At 41.4% G+C, this 15762-nt stretch overlaps 2 protein-coding genes across 2 annotated transcripts in view; both read right to left on the bottom strand.

The window, feature by feature from the left end:
- nrip2 (nuclear receptor interacting protein 2) overlaps nt 1-7791 on the bottom strand; it is a 48478-nt gene extending 40687 nt beyond the window's left edge. Inside the window, exon 1 of the mRNA XM_026147097.1 lies at nt 6800-7791. Within this exon, the coding sequence (XP_026002882.1) occupies nt 6800-6955 (156 nt within the window). The 5' untranslated portion in view covers nt 6956-7791. The remainder of the gene's footprint in view (nt 1-6799) is intronic.
- A 3383-nt stretch (nt 7792-11174) lies between these two features.
- Nucleotides 11175-15728, bottom strand: klhl42 (kelch-like family, member 42). The gene is made up of 3 exons (XM_026148204.1): nt 14548-15728; nt 14281-14474; nt 11175-12092 (listed from the first exon to the last, which is right to left on the bottom strand). The coding sequence occupies exons 1-3, from the start codon at nt 15309-15311 to the stop codon at nt 11638-11640; spliced, it is 1413 nt and encodes a 470-aa protein (XP_026003989.1). The 5' UTR covers nt 15312-15728; the 3' UTR covers nt 11175-11637.
- Nucleotides 15729-15762: the final 34 nt, after the last annotated feature.

The raw sequence follows: 15762 nt of genomic DNA, 5'->3' as shown, positions 1-15762 counted from the left end.
ACTCAGTGCTGATTGTGTTGTGTCCTTAAAATTATGTAGTTTGTTGGTATACTTTCATGATATTTCTGTATCTTAAGTGTTTCTGCAAAAAATACTTTTTAAATTACACCTGTGCATCCAGGATGCTTAGATTTAGCTTGAAACAGAAGCATGGACGATGAAAACCACCCTGCTTATGATGACGGCATTGTAATTTGCTGTTAAGTGTTAGAAAGCTAACAGTTCATCTTAATTGACATTTACATCTACATTAGCTTCCATCACACATCCCGTAAATATGCTGTAATGTGAGATGACCTATTTGGCTGCAGCTTCAAATTCATCCCACAGATATGAGATTGGTATCCACCCACTCGTCTAATGATAAGACACAAAACAACGAGCAGAAATATCCTGAAATTTCATCTCATGAGTAGCTTAAGCATTGCATAATATAGCAGAACCAAGAAAAGCAGGAGGATACGACCAGTGTCGCTCTGTCCAAAATTTTAAAAAAGGACCCCTGAAGGTCAAAAACAAATGTCTAAGAGTCAAAATAGCTTTACAACTCTCAGTGTAGGGAACAGAAGAGGCCACAAGACAATACAGTAGCAAAACGTACTGCATATTTATTGTTATATTTATACGTGAAATGTGAAGATGTTGGAATAAGTTATGAAATAAATAATAGATTGTTAACTGGTTACTATATATACAGTAAGTACATGAAAACTTGACAGTGTATAGTGTATAGACAAGTACAATGTTTCTATAACGATGTACAACAAAATCAAAACAGTGTATGCGGCGCAAAAAGCTAAATAAATAAAAGACAGCTAAGCTGTGGAATCTTGTTTCAATTTTTTCTGGGTAGAACTAATCAAACTTTCAAGTTATTGTTTCAGACATTTGAGTTTGCAGAACTTTTAAGAACTTGGAACTTGAAATTTTGACTCATGGATGGCAAAAAGGTGTTTTTTAGTGACAGAAACAAACATCCTTTTCTTGATGTAGCGCTGTGGGGTTTATGTTAAGAAATAGCTCCCATATGAAATCTCAAACAAAATAACTGTTTTTCAGATTTCAGTAATTTCAATGATTTCTATCAATCTTCTGACCTAAAAATGTTAATAAAAGCATTTCCACACTGTCATAATATTAATTTAAACAACAGGAACATGGTTAGGGCTACAGGTAATGGCTGTTTTCATATTTCTCTGGGAATTGACTTGTTAGTTTACAAAATGTCTGCAAAAGCTGACACCTTCAAATTATACAAAATAAAAAAATAATTGTGAAAATGAGTAGAAACAGGATTTTTTCATAAATGTTCTGGTATTATCAAAACTATTCTCACTTCATGTTTAAGTCTAAATTTCTAAATGAACGGCACTGTGGCCTTTAGAAATTTTTTTTATTTTTTTATTAGAATTTTCCAGAGAAGGAACAACATATATGTTAATTTATTGTTACAATTATCCTTAAATTAGGTTAAAAATACCAGGATAAAAAGTCTGGAAAATAGAAAAGGCAGACAGCTTTGCAGACAAACAAGCAGATCTGACAGCTGAACCCACATGACCTCATCTTTTTGTCCTCAGAAACACATCATGCCTTCCTTTTAATTTATTTATAGTGCGTTCATTCGGAGCCTGAGTGAGTACACGGCCAACTGCGGGGAGGATGTACAGGCACGGTGGAGGACTGCTGGCAATTTCAGCTCCCTCCTCAGTTTTCCTGGAGCTACTCTCACATCAGAAATCACTTAGATGTCATGCTAATTGCAGCGTGGCCCCCCCTGGCCATGTCTGTGCTACAGATTGCATTTCGGATAAGTGTTGAGATGAGCTTGTTTCTGTCTTTAAGGAGAAGATAATTGGTATTGTGATAAGAGTGTTTTCAGGCCCCTGCAGATGTGGAATCGCAGGCTGCAAATGGATAACTTGCTCATTAAATTCTAATAATGTTTTATTGAGTTTTTGTTTTTCTGATTTTATCTTTTATAATGTTCAGATGCATGCTTGTAATGGACTCTTTTCAGCTGCCAAAGAGGCTCTGGAACAATGAGCCTAGAAGCTCAGTGAAGCGCAGCGAGGCTTTGACCTGAATGCTAATGTCAGCATGTTCACAATGACAAAGTTAATATGTCAATGTTTGCTGTGTTCATCATCCTAGTTTACATCACAAATACTTGGTGATGTGGAGGGAAAAAATCATGCTCTTTAGTTAATATTTAATCTATATGATGAAGACAGCATTTATGAGGAACTCAGGATCTGGCTTTTTATAAGCAGATGAATTACTGTGGCCAAAGTGGGCACATGAATGTGAAAAACAGCTCACACAGCGACGGACCCCAATTTTGCCATTTTGGTTACAAAAACAAAACAGTAACATTTCGAGTGGGTCATCTAATAATCAGAAGGTTGGTGGTTCGAACCATCAGTCCACTATCTTTGATGTGCAGAGTGTGCGTGAATGTTAGGCCAAGTGTCACGCAGAGAAACAAGCACCTGTGTGAATGAGCCGAACCAGAAACCCAGTTAAATCTACACGTGTACGGAAAAGCTTGTCACTGCTATAGTTTCAAAGGAATCATAGCTGATGTTGGATTAAAAATATTGAACTATTGCAGCATGACATTTGTGTTTACATCACTGTGACGGGGCGCGGTTTGCGGTGCTGCTGCAGGTGCGATTGACCCACCTGAGCGGCATCTGCAATCACGCCTCGCTGGCTTAAAAGTTTAGAGTTTTTGGCGAATGTGGTTGTTGTTATGTTGAGCTGGCAGCGGGAGAGCTGCAGCTCTGTGTGTGTGTGTGTGTGTGTGTGTGTGTGTGTGTACGGCAACCGGTAAAATAAAGATGATCAAAATGCCACTGAGTCTGCCGTGTATGTTTACAATCACTATCAGAGAAATATACACTTCTCTTTGTTATATTTGTTACTGCTATGAAGAAGTCATCTTTGATCTGACTATTAAACTTGAGTTCCTCTATGACCGCTCTCTTCACTTCTTTTTGGACTATGTTGACCACCTGGCAACCTCTAGTTGCTAGGGAAAATCTGAATTTCCTGACCATTAAGTGAGTGGTTGCTGGCTGGCTGATACACGGTGCCACACTGAAAACCACCTTGTGATTACTTTGGTCACTAAAAGATTTCCGCAATCATCTGTTGTTTGCATGGGAGACGGCTGCGTTTCTGGTTTGCATCAAACCTTTTCAGGTTTTACTACCTCATGGTGGCTACTAGTTAGCAAGTGTTTGCATGCTCATCTTCACGTCTTCTATGCAGACTACAGGGAACTTTTTAGGAACCAAAGCAATCACAAGGAGGTTTTTGGTGCAGCATGCTCTTTGTGACCAATTTCACCCAGCAAACACTCATTGATTGGTTAGAGAAAACTATTTAATTACTATATCATTTTTTATGCTTTTTCTTAGCAATTGGAAGTTGTTGTGAAGTTGCCAACCAGTCTCTGAACTTGTGTGGCTGAGGCCTAGGCAGCAGTCGTGCAGGATATATAATAAGGACAGGAAGAAGACCTTTTTATACATCTGTAGATAAAAGAGGAGTTTCATTACAGAAGTCTACATAGAAGTGCTTTAAGCTTGCTTTCTATTTTAAATATAGCTGTAGTTGCAAAAATATCTTATGTTCATATAGACATCTGCTGGTGAACACTTGATTAGTTTATGGGCTCAGTCACTCAATTTTTGGATCATAATGAATAATATATTTAGTCCACTTTGTAAATTTTGGTTATTCTAAATTTAAGAAATGAGAATTATCCATTCATTGTCACATCTGCCACTCATTACCACATCTGGAAAAAAAAACTTTATCTTGAGGCTTTAAAATGGGACCTTATAGACCACCACAGTATCTACAAACAGAGGTGATGATGCACACAGATTAGTCATCTGAGATCATACTATTAGTCATATGGTACTGACACAGAATAAAATAAGTTGGAAACATGTCCAGCTGTCTTTAAGAGAGTTTTAGACCATCTGGGTGATTATATTTTGTAAAATCTAAAACATCTTGGATGGCTTTTTTCGCTTTTGAAGGCCTGGTTGGAGGGTTAAAGGTGGAATTGGTTCTAGGTTAGAGTTTGGGACTTAAATGTGTGGTTAAGAAGATTGGGAATGCATTGATGTAAATAAATATCCTCAAAAAGCCAAATTAACAAGACTCTGTCTGTATGTGTGCAGCACGCTCTACAAACAGAGTGGAGCAGGCAGCAGCCAGTGTAACAAAGAGCAATGTTTAGCCAAAATATGAGCACCGTTTATGCAAATTAACTCAAACTTAACTATGCACTTACTCTAGTCCTTAGCTAAATATCCGCCAGGTTTGAAGCGAATCGGATCAACAGTTTTTGAGCTAGCTGAAGAAAAGCTAAATGTTAGTTAATAAATAAAATCACAGCATGCGTCCTTCCAGTATTTGTTATTGTAATTCATTGAAATGATGTGTATTTCTCAGACACTGGGTGAAGAAAGAAAGAAGGTCAGTGGAAACACATCTACATCACTGGATTGTAATGAAGCAGCTCAGTGGAGACAGAGGAGAAGGGGGGAGGAATGTTTTTCTAGCAGCAAATGTTGGTATTAAAATCTGGCAGACGTAAATGCATCGCAGCGTGATATCCGCAGATCACAGAGCGCTGCCAGAGCTGCTTTCCTGTGCCAGCGTGACTGTGCTCAGGTTCTCAGAGAGCTCTGGGGAATCTGCGAAGCTGCCACCATCAAACCAGAACTGTGTCAGAGGAGAGCTTGAGTAATAAATTGCTGAGATTATTACAGGGAGTTCCTCCAGAGTGTACATAACAACTTCAGTTTAGTGAGGTTTCTGGGGGAAGAGGAAGTGAGCAGGTCAGACTTGCCCCACTTTACTTGCAAGGCTGTCTTTCATCCTGTATGTCAACCCTTAAAGTGTGTGTCTGTTTCCAAGTGTGCACTAACTTCAGTCTCTATTTGAGAGGCCTGCTCGGTGAACTGTAAACTCCTTTGACAAGACGTTCCCCTCTCTGTATGCAGAGTGCACGACTGTGAATGTTTTATGAATCTTTATTTTAGAGGTTACACTTAATGGCCATGCAGTAACAAGAGAATTTGCAGCTTTTCTTCATTTTATATTGTTATAAAGTGGTTTTGGAGGCTGGTCTGATATTATAGAAAAGGATGTAATTTTGGACTCAGGGATTGAAATTTAACTTTTTTCACAGTTAATCCAAATAATTAATCAACAGTGGAGAGAATAATGGCTGTCAAAGTGGCAGAGAAGTGATTAGCTCCATCGGGTCTTAAGAAACACTGCTGCATACGTTAAAAATGTTAAATGCAGGCTTTAGTGTTTGCAGAGCGAGCAAAACGTGACCAAGGTGGCATACAAAGCCTGTAAATAAAAGATGGACATTACGACCATGCCAAGACCGACTGGCCATGGACTCCAAATTGCAAAGCCTCAGTGAAGTATTGTTTTGAGTATTGTGTTTCACAGCCAGAAGATACTATATTTGGAAAAGAGTGTGGAGTGCTAGCATGGGTGCAGTCGTCAGAATACTAAAATTACATTCACCAAAACTCAAGCCCAAGTTTCTTAGACAGGTTATACCTCACTGCAAGCTATTATATTATTTAGATAATTCAATTAGGGATCCTCCGGAAGGCACAAACATGTGCATGTTTGATTCAGGATGACTGGATGAATCCATCCTGTATCTACAATGGTAAATTATATCTGATGTTTTCTGGCTGTTACTTTTTTGTCATTTAATTCTGATAAGTTAGAGTCCAGTTACAGTGCAGTTAAGGTGGTACCTAAAAATTAAAGCAGCAAAATTATCTTTGTTTTTTCCAGTAAAACCTCTTACTGTCATTTCATTTGGCTGTGAAATCACTGCGGTCAGAGAGCCTCACTGTCTTACATGGTGAGTGTAGCTGTACGTTCTACTTGACAGCAAACTCGATATCCATCCATCGTCTTCCATTGTGAGGCAGGAGGCTAAGCAGCCACACTTTCCACTTCCTGGAAAGATCCTGAGGTGTTCCCAGGACCGACGAGACATATAATCTCTCCGGCGCATTCTGATTCTACCCTGGGGTTTTCTTCCCAGTTGTGCATGCCCAGAAAACCTCCAAAGGGAGGAATCCTTCCTCTAACCAGATGCACCAACCACCTCAACTGGCTACTTAACATAAAGGAGCGGGGACCTTATTCCGAGTTCCTCACTGTACCCCTAAGACTAAACAGAGCTGGGGGAGTCTCTCACCCCCAACCATGATGGAGCGTTCCACCGTTTCCCATCAGGGAACCAGACCAGGGGGGTAGTTTAAGCCAATTTTTTGCTTGCTGTCCAATTTTTTTGTGCAAAGCAAGGAATAGCCTGGCAACCTTCAAACGATTTCTTTATTTCACCAGCTCCATCTACAACATCCTTAAACTTCCACTGACTCTTTCAGCTCTTAGGTGTCTCAGCACACCCTTCTACACCATATAGTGTTGTTGGTACAGCCATCGTAGGCCTGTAGGTTTGTTTCCAGCCAATGAAATGCCATCAAATTACACAACAATCATTGACCATAATCGACAAGGAAAACTGTATTCAAGTCGAACACAGAACACAAATAACATAATCACATTACATCACAAAATCCCAACTGTTGCAGCTCAGTCAAAGTGTGGGTTAGGTCATCAGCAGGTTATGGCAAATTAATCTGCTCACTGCAGACCTTTGACAGCTGCCAAGCACCTGCATGCACATCACCACCTCTCCAATTGAGTTTAGACACTCATGCAGCTCACTCACCAAGTCTTTAGATGTGCCCAGTCTCTTCAGACCATCCAGGGGCAGGAGGTCAGCAGAGTCCTTGTGTGTGAACTGGGTGGCCTGCTTCAGACGCCTCTGCTGGTGCAGGATGGCTTTATCCCGGATTGCTATCTCTCCTTTTTTCGCCTCGCTCATTGTCTCAGGCTATTAAAACCAGTTCTTTCTGATGCTGTGCACGGGAGCACGGAGACTGTAACCTCACAGCGGCAGCAGAAGAGGAGAAACCCCTCCAAAGAACATAAAGCTCTTGTCCTCTTTAAGGTCCTCAGCAGCAAAATAAACCTCTAAACGTTGCTTCTGTTGCTCTCTCTGAAATGCTGCTGTATAGTCCTGAGCATGTATTTCTCCCAGGAGCTATTGTCCTGCTCCTCTCATGTGCATCTTTCCTCACAGCGTCAAGATCTGCTGAGTCTCTCACAGAGGCTGCGAGGCTGTGTGGAAGGTGTGACAGAGTCTGTGTAAGTGTTTCCTCCCCTCCCCTCAGAGCTGTCTGTCCTTGTATCGCTCTCTCTCTCTCACATATACATCTCTGCCTTCGGTAGTGCTTCTCTCTCTCTCTCCTCTCAGCCTTCCTCTTTCCCTCACCCCCAAACACTGAACATATTTTCCCAGCTGACTCTTTGTACATCAGACCTCACTGCTCCCCTGCTAATCTGTAACCACATTCTTAACCATCACAGTAAGCATTTCTCTGCCTCGTCTAGTCTTTTAAACTGGCACAGCCACCCACACGCACAGTCTGTCACTCCTGTGTGTTGCTTCTGAGCCCGACACAGTTTGCAGCATCAGTCCCCCGCTGTGTAGGTGCAAGAGCTCGCTGTGGTCCGACCCCAAACGGGGGATCAATCTGCACCACCAATGGCAACAATTGATTTCCTTCCCGTCTGAATTAAAGAATCCATTTTCTCCTTTCCATCCATCCACACCACCAAAAGCTATAAATATGCCGTTCATCATGACCTCTACGCGATGACACATTTTTATACAGCAGTGGTGATTTGGCCTGGAGGTGTGGAGGGTTTCCTTGAAGTGTAGTATGGCTGCTCATTTATCAGTCACAGCGTTTAATGAGTGTATCCTTGCAGAGGGTGCGTGTTTATATATATATATATATATATATATATAGATAGAGAGAGAGAGAGAGAGAGAGAGACTGCTTTTTTAAAGTGTATAATTTTCATCTGGCAGAGGGAGTCCTTGTGAAGGTGAAGTGGAAAATACTGCCGAGGGATTTGATGTTTGTGTGCTGCCACCTGCTGGTTGAGTTTTTCTGCCCAACGTGCATCTTTTCTATCAGTAAAGAAAGGTTTTGAAACCCCTAAATCATAAAACACGTAAGCCCTTCCACGTTATCTCTGGGTCAATTACAATGGCAATGCAAGACAAGCGCTGAGGCACAACCAGCCATTATTGAAAAGAATCTGTTTTTTTTTCCTTTGTACTGTACATGTCCTGTGTTACAGTTGGACAACTTAGCGAAGAACCAATATTAATTTTGTATCTTAAGGCACAGCAGATGAACAGTAACTGAAAGTCATGTCCTTAAGCAAAATGAAAAAATAGATCAAAGACCTGACAATGAAATTAGAGTTGCATCTGACCCTTCAAGTGATTATCTACTGTTCACTGAAGCATCATCAGAAATGGCCTCGGTGGAAGGGTGGCTGCCGAGAGAAATGTCTGAGGTATAATTGGTTCAAATCATCATCAGTATGTACAGATGAGGTTAGGAGAGAGGTAACAATGAGTTTTTAGAGCCATCTGTAAAACATTAAGGCTCTGTCATGGTTTGGAGATGCATTTCAGCTGGTGGTGTTGGGGATCTTGTCAAGATTGATGGAATTACACAGAAAAGTACCAACAGTGTTTGCACCACCAAATAAAACCATCGGGAAAGGTTTTGAGTGGCGCTGGCTTCATTTTTCAGCATGACAATGATCTAAAGCACGCTGTCAATACATTTAAAGCATACCTGGAAAGAGAAACACACATTGGAGCACTATCAGTCTTATACTAGCCTCCCCAGAGCGCGGACCTCAACGTTATAAAGCAGTGTGGGATTACCTAAAGGCAGCCGACATAGGAAGAGTTTTGAATGTCTTTCAAGAAGCCAGGAGATTTATACTGAAAGGCTATTGAAATAATTTAAAAGTTGCCAAGAAAGTTCAGGCTGTGCTGAAGAATATACCAAATATTAACTTTCTAGTTTGTTAGAATTGTAGAAACACTGTTGAATTAATTGAAAAAGCCAAAATAGGTGACTTGTGATAGTAGACATACTAGTAAAGGTGAGCTAAAAATGATCTTTCTGTTGATTTGAGGTTTAATATTTCACAAATGGGTAAACAAATTAATATAAGATGGAAATAATATCACAGAAACCCTTAATTCATGGACCATGAATGAAGCCTCAAATTAGGAGCAAATGCACTTGCAGGCCAGGCATTTGTGCCAACTTTTCCTGGGAAGGAATGGAGCAGGGTGACCCTCAGAGGCAGGACTTTCTCCGGGGTCATGTTCCCGGAAAGTGGAAAAGATATTTTGGTAGGATGTCACATCATAGATTATCAGAGTTAAAAACAGTCAGTCCTTTCTGCTGGTTGAAAATAAGCTACTTTTGGCTGTTCCCTAGTCACAATGGGTCACCACAGCGGGTAGCTCAGCATGTCTGAATTTTATAGCCAGATGAAGGATTTATGTCTCTGGCTGAAAGGGAACCAGTGTAATGAAACCAGTGAATGTGCAAACCACACTCTCCGTTATTTGTTTGTGTGTGTGTGTGTGTGTGTGTGTGTGTGTGTGTGTGTGTGTGTGTCTGATTAGTAGGATAGCATTTAGCAAAGAGAAGACACTGGAACAGACCCCTGAACTTCACCTTTATTGGTCATGACTTAAATGTCCAAACTGTCAAACAACCACTGCAGCAGTTTCAGACTCACTTCTCAAACCTGCACCCGTCCCTCCATTCATCGCAGAAATGAAAACAAAACCTGCTTCAGCAAAAATCAGAAAGTAAACACAGCGATATTGGTTGGTTGCTGGAAATGTAACAGAGTCCTGCATCTTGTGCTTTTTTTCCTGTTTTTATCCTTGCAGAAGGCACGTGTGCATCAGTTCATGAAATCGCGCTTTAAGCTTTTCTTAGTGTCTCTCTGAAGAGTAAGACTATGCAAGTGTTCATACAACACATGAAGCTCCCTCTGAAAGAACTTCTGCTCCTTGTACGACTGGCAGTGTAAAACCAAAGCCACGTTATGATTACCTGCCATGTGCAGCGCATTAATGCATGTTGTTTCTGAGATTTTTTTAAGGTTTGTAGTGTGTTGTGCTGTGTTATGTTAAACTTTGATGCCAATGGAGTGTAAACATCAGGAATAACGTGGCCGTTAGATTTGAAAGCATGCTGTTATGCAGCCCTCGTCAGTGCCTCTCATGTTTTGTATGGTCGTGGATGTAAAAGTAGAAAAGTGCGTTTTAAGTCTGCTTAAGACAAAACAGTGGCAGGCAGGAGATCTGCACAGAGCCTAATTCGGAGTATCATGTCTCATTTCAAAGGCGGAGGGGTTTTCAAATCGCCTGAAAACTCTGGGTGCTGAAATATTTTAGTTAAAATAAAATAAAATAAAGTAGACAGAAAGGAAATAAATAAAACGAATAAAAAGTTTTTCGTAAATTAAAAAAAATCAACCAAAATAAAAATATAAAGAAACTGTCAGCAGTTTTAGTGTTTGCAGTCTGTGCTTACTGAGTCAGCTGCTTCCAAAAAATGTTTTTATTATAATGATTATTCTGAATTTTGTTAAGCCTGGGACCTGCTAAATATCCTCCATGTAGTAATAAATTAAAACATGAAAAACTGAAAAAAAAAAAAAAAAAAAAACTTTAATTAAAAAAAGAATTAAAACTAATTAGTGCATTTTTTATTATTCTATTTTTTAATTAAGCTGTATTTAATATTTTCTTTCAGTTTATTTTCTCAGTGTTTTTGTTAAATGATTTTTGGAAAGAGTGTGGACAGAAATGTCACGCTGTAAATGTTAAAGAGTAACACAGCATGTGAAAAATATGCAGGATCCAGGCTGTGCGCAAAATTAATTTCCAGTTTTTCAAAAATTCATTTTAACGTCACAGTCTACAAATAATAAGGAAAACTCATCCCCACAGTGATGCTGCAGACTTTTTAGTCTCTCTGAAAGAAATTCATAGAAACAAAAATGAATATTTTGCATGTTAAACTAGAAGTTTTGAAATTTGGACTCCAGATTGGTTTTCACATGCTGCGTCACACAAAGAGGTTGTTAAAGCTCTGTACGTGATATAATTTACACTATTTGAATTGGAAATGTTTTTCTCATCAAACATCATTTCCAGGACCCTAAAAGACTCTTTTGACCATGTGTATGCTGTTCCTCCACCTTTCAAATCTGCAATCCAACCATCATGTGCTCATCCAGATGGTCAGAGGAGACTTTTTGAGGGTTGTGGAAATGCCTTCAAAAGGCAAAACCAGCTGGTTCTGTGTTTTCTAAACTTCACCTGGTGATTATTTAATGGTGACTGCTGACTTTAACACATGAGAGGCACAAACTGGTGCTACCTCTGATGATGCTTTGGGCCACACTTGTGATTATAGCTTTTCCATTTGCATCCACAGCAGTATCTTTAGCGTAGTGCACGTTTTTCAAGTTTTTAAATCCGAGGCACGGCGGTCACGAGGCGTTCAAACTGCCAACCACACCCTGACGCCACAGATCCCCAATGAGTGCAACAATAATTGGTCTGTTAACAGTGCTCGAGCTTTCCCGCCGCTCTGCGTGTCACAGCACGTTAGGAAGGTAAAGTGAGCAGAGCAGCATGTTCTGTCCCAGAGCCGGGAAGCGCCTGAAGGCCTCCCAAGCGTCTGAGAAAATGTTATATTTGAGAAAAACGCGGTGTTCCAGGCTGGTGGGCAGGCTGACGTCCCGGCTCATAATGTAGATGCCGTCGTTGTGCAGCGTGCATGTCAGGTTCAGTCCCGACTTGGACGTGTTCTCCTTCAGCTGGAGCCACTCCCCTGTGGTGACGTTGTACGACTGCACCGTCAGCACGTCCTCCGTTTGGCTGGGACGTCGCCGCCACAGCCCCGTGTCCAGCTCGTGGGTGTATCCACCCACCAGGTAGATGGTATCCTCCACGGAGAGCATCTGCTGCTTCCGGATGTGAGCCGGGCAGGATCGGAACGTCGTCCAGGTGTCAGAGATGGGGCAGTATCGGAGGATGTTTGTGTTCCTCTCTGTCCGGTGTAATGGGAAGAAGAAACAAAAAAAACTTTACGAGAGTAATTGTTACATATTTAATATTAGAAAGCCCAAAATAAAATAAAAAATAAAAAAAAAAAAAACACAGAATGACTGAATAATTAACAAAGAGAAATGTAAGAATGTGCTCCAACATAAACAAACCGATAATAAAATAAAGAATAGTTTTTAAATCTTATAAAATCTCCTACAACCTGGGAGATGCATTGAAGTTGCTCATCTTATTTAAACAAAAACCCAAATATGGAAGCAATAACCGCTTTGATATCCTGTTCACCCAGCAGTGATAAATCCCTTATAATTAAGGTTATATAAGAGATAATCCGGGAAAAGGTGTCCTGATTATAAACGATATGTTGCTGACTGGTAAAGGGATAAATACACATTAAAATGAAGAGTTTATAGGATTATAAGAAGCAGGAGCAGCTCAGCAGACCCAAATATGAAGGATCCAAACTACCAAAATCTTAAATTACTCAATATAGAAATAATGAGTCATTCAGAGATCAGTCTGGGTGTGTAGTAACTACCTTAAGGTGCATGAGCGGTCCATGCTTTTACTGTAAAAGTTTAATAACTTTTTGTGTGATTTCTCATTTCAATTATATTTTTGTCTTTTTGCTTATTGTATTTATTATTTTTTACTTTACTTAAAATTCTCGTTGGGCGCTAAAATGTGACATAGAGACATAATGGTTCTAACGAATGCCTTTAGAGGGTTTTTTTAAAGGGGGTAAAAAGTGATCTAATTTTGTTTGAGAAAAGTAAACTGCAGCTCAAGAGGAACTGAATCTGAGAATATAAACAGCTGTAGGTAAGAAAGATCCAAAAACATCTGGTGGTGCAGCAAAGCCTGCGTCTCTAACAGCCAGCAGGGGGCAGATGGTTACGTTGTACAGAAGTGCATGAGAAAAGGTCCTCGGCTCCGTCTTAGTATGAACTCAGTAAACACTTTGCTGATGAGTTTATGGCTGCAAAGCACACGATGTTTGTTTTGTAAACTGTGGTCCCATTAGAGTCAAAGAGGAGGGTGAAGCTGGATGTTTCAGACTTTGTTATTAACAAATCACCAGAAGAAGCTGCAGTGAGGAAACGCGATCAGATTTGGATAATCACAAATCCTTTATGGTGAGGAACGGAAAACAAAGAAAGGGATGGATGCACTTCTGCATTAACGGTATGTAAAACATCTACTTCAAACTGTCAACAGTGACAAAACAACACAAGGACAACGTGACAAACACCACAGCCAACTGAGAGGAAGTGCAACAATGCAACAACAAGAAAATCTGAATTCACACAAAGTCATTTTCAGTTTAACTCACTTTTACTTAGTGACCTCACAGTATAAGGAAAAGACACTGTCCTGGGTATCTGTGTTCTGTTTGTTCCTCTTCTCTCGCTTCTCTTATTTTAAGCCAAATTTTTTCCCCTTGTGACGATTAAACTTAACAAAAGAAACATCTTGATGTTTTCAGTAAAACGTATCAGGAAACTGTTTACTGTCTTTACACTATAAACTGCCTTGATATGAGAGTTACAGTTACCTGACACTAAAAGTAAAAAAACAGATGTTCCCTTATGAGCAGCACATGGCGACAGCAGGGAGGAAGAACTCCGTTTAACAGGAAGTCTTCTCCAACAGAATCACCGTGACATACAAACATCTGTTGAGACTAACCAGAGGCTAAAAATACCATACAGCCATCAGGGAGGTTTTTACTCTGTGGAATTAAGTTCTGTTTTTTCCCTTCATTTCTCAGAGGCTTTTTGGAGGAGTTATAACTACAGTGCCATGAAAAAGTAGTAGTCAGGATTGGGTGTGGCTAAAAAAATGTGGTTAATCACAATTAATCTATGAGTTAACAAGAGGAGTATTTACTTTTTCACACAGGGCAGGTAGATTTGGATAATTTTTTTCTCTTAATAAATGAAATTATCTTTTAAAGACCGCATTTTTTATTTTATTCAGGTCATCTCGCACTGTGGTTTCTGCTGTGAAATGATTCACGTCACCTTCAACCTCTAAATGTGGGCTTTTTTTGCTCCTTAAAAAAAAAGGAGAAAGAATCACTAGATGAAAATTCACAGTTACTCTCCAAACTGTTGTCGGACTGTGTTGGCGTGTTAGTGTATATGCTGCTGTAGCTCCTGTACACACACCTCTCGCAGTGTATCCACCCATGACGTAGATCATACCCTGGCACTCACAGGCAGAGAACTCAGCCAGCGGGTCGGGCATCGAGGAGACGCAGGTCCACCAGTCCTGCTCAGGGCTGTAACACTCCACTGTGCCCAGACACTGGCCTCCCACAGCGTACAGCTTCCCCTGTACAGCCAGCAGCTTGAAGTTGGACCTGCATGAGAAGAATCACTGACTGAAACGCGATGCAAGGCAACCAATGGGGACCAAGTGGGGACTCGTGTTACCTCTTCTGGTTGAGTGGCGCTACCTGGTTCCACTCGTTCCTGCAGGGGTTGTAGCAGTGCACAGCAGAGATCTCCTGACTCGTCATCCTGTACCCGCCAACTATGAACAAGTAGTTATCGAGGATGGCCGACCCATACCCCCTGACGTTGATCATATCTGGAGGGAGGTTGTTGGCGAGAGGCTTCCAGCGCTGCTCCACCTCTCCATATCTCAGCATGGACCAGGGCTCATCCTGATCTGGAACGTCCAGGGACAGGCTGGTGAAGTCTCCGATGGCCACCAGGGTGGCAGTGCCATTCATGCGCATCTCCTTGACTTGGTCCCTGACAGCAGAGGCCAGGCTGCTGAACTCGGGCCGCCTCAGCATGGGGTGGTAGTAGCAGGTCATGTATTTGAGGCAAGCGGTACGCAGGTCGTGAGTCCCATACACCTCGGAGAGGCTGTACAGCTCCACGCAGTTCTCCAGCCGGATCTCCGAAGTGAGGAGCTTAAGGATGGAGGTGACCTGGAGAAAGGAGGCGGTCTCGATCAGATCCTCCAGAGTCTCGTTGACTACCTGGACTTTGGAGGTGTTGATGAACTCCAGGACCAGCTCCAAGCCCAGGACGCTGAGTCCTTGCAGCTGCACCGAGTCCTCCGTGGACTCCCTCATCCCCGAGCTGTACAGAGCTCGGAAGTAGTCGCTCTTCTCAATCAGCTTCTTTTTATTCACCTCGTAGGTTTTGTCATCCATGATGATGGCGATGATCTGCTCGGATGACATGGTGAAGATGGTGGTTTTGGTCTCTCAAGCTGAGTTTTGTCTTTGCTTTCCCTTTCTCAGTCTCCCGAGCCCGTCGCCGTTTACATTTCACCGGCCAGGGAGCTCCGTGCCCGGTCTATATATGGTAATGCTCAGCCCGTAGATCGCCATGGAGCTGGGAAGCTAATCAGCTAGCTGTAGAGGCGCTGCAACCGCTCCCGGATAAACCGGCCAAAAGAAGCTTTTCCCCGTGATGGCATTCCTCCACAACTCGGCCCCACTTTCTGAAAATGTTGGTTGAATATCACGGTTTGTTTCTCAGCCTGCCAGGAACGTTTTCATAACATTTTCCTTGTGAGGGACAATGTCGAGCTGTCAAATTTAACTGTTTTGATTCTGCACCCTACATCATGTGCGTCTTCTTCTTCCATTGGAATTATTGGCAGATTAGGCGTATCGAAGACACCTTACT

The sequence above is a fragment of the Astatotilapia calliptera genome, chromosome 17, assembly GCF_900246225.1.
Source record: "Astatotilapia calliptera chromosome 17, fAstCal1.2, whole genome shotgun sequence".
NCBI classification, from domain to species: Eukaryota; Metazoa; Chordata; class Actinopteri; order Cichliformes; family Cichlidae; genus Astatotilapia; species Astatotilapia calliptera.
The sequence above is the reverse complement of the archived record's forward strand: the minus strand, read 5'-3'. Positions and strand labels throughout refer to the sequence as shown.

Excerpts from the sequence above, each read along its gene's own strand:
- klhl42 (XM_026148204.1), bottom strand. The coding sequence starts at position 15,311 with ATGTCATCCGAGCAGATCATCGCCATCATCATGGATGACAAAACCTAC. Across the intron at positions 14,475-14,547 it reads GCGCCACTCAACCAGAAGAG|GTCCAACTTCAAGCTGCTGG; the intron begins GTAACACGAGTC and ends CTTCTCATGCAG. Across the intron at positions 12,093-14,280 it reads GGGTGGATACACTGCGAGAG|AGAGGAACACAAACATCCTC; the intron begins GTGTGTGTACAG and ends TACACCGGACAG.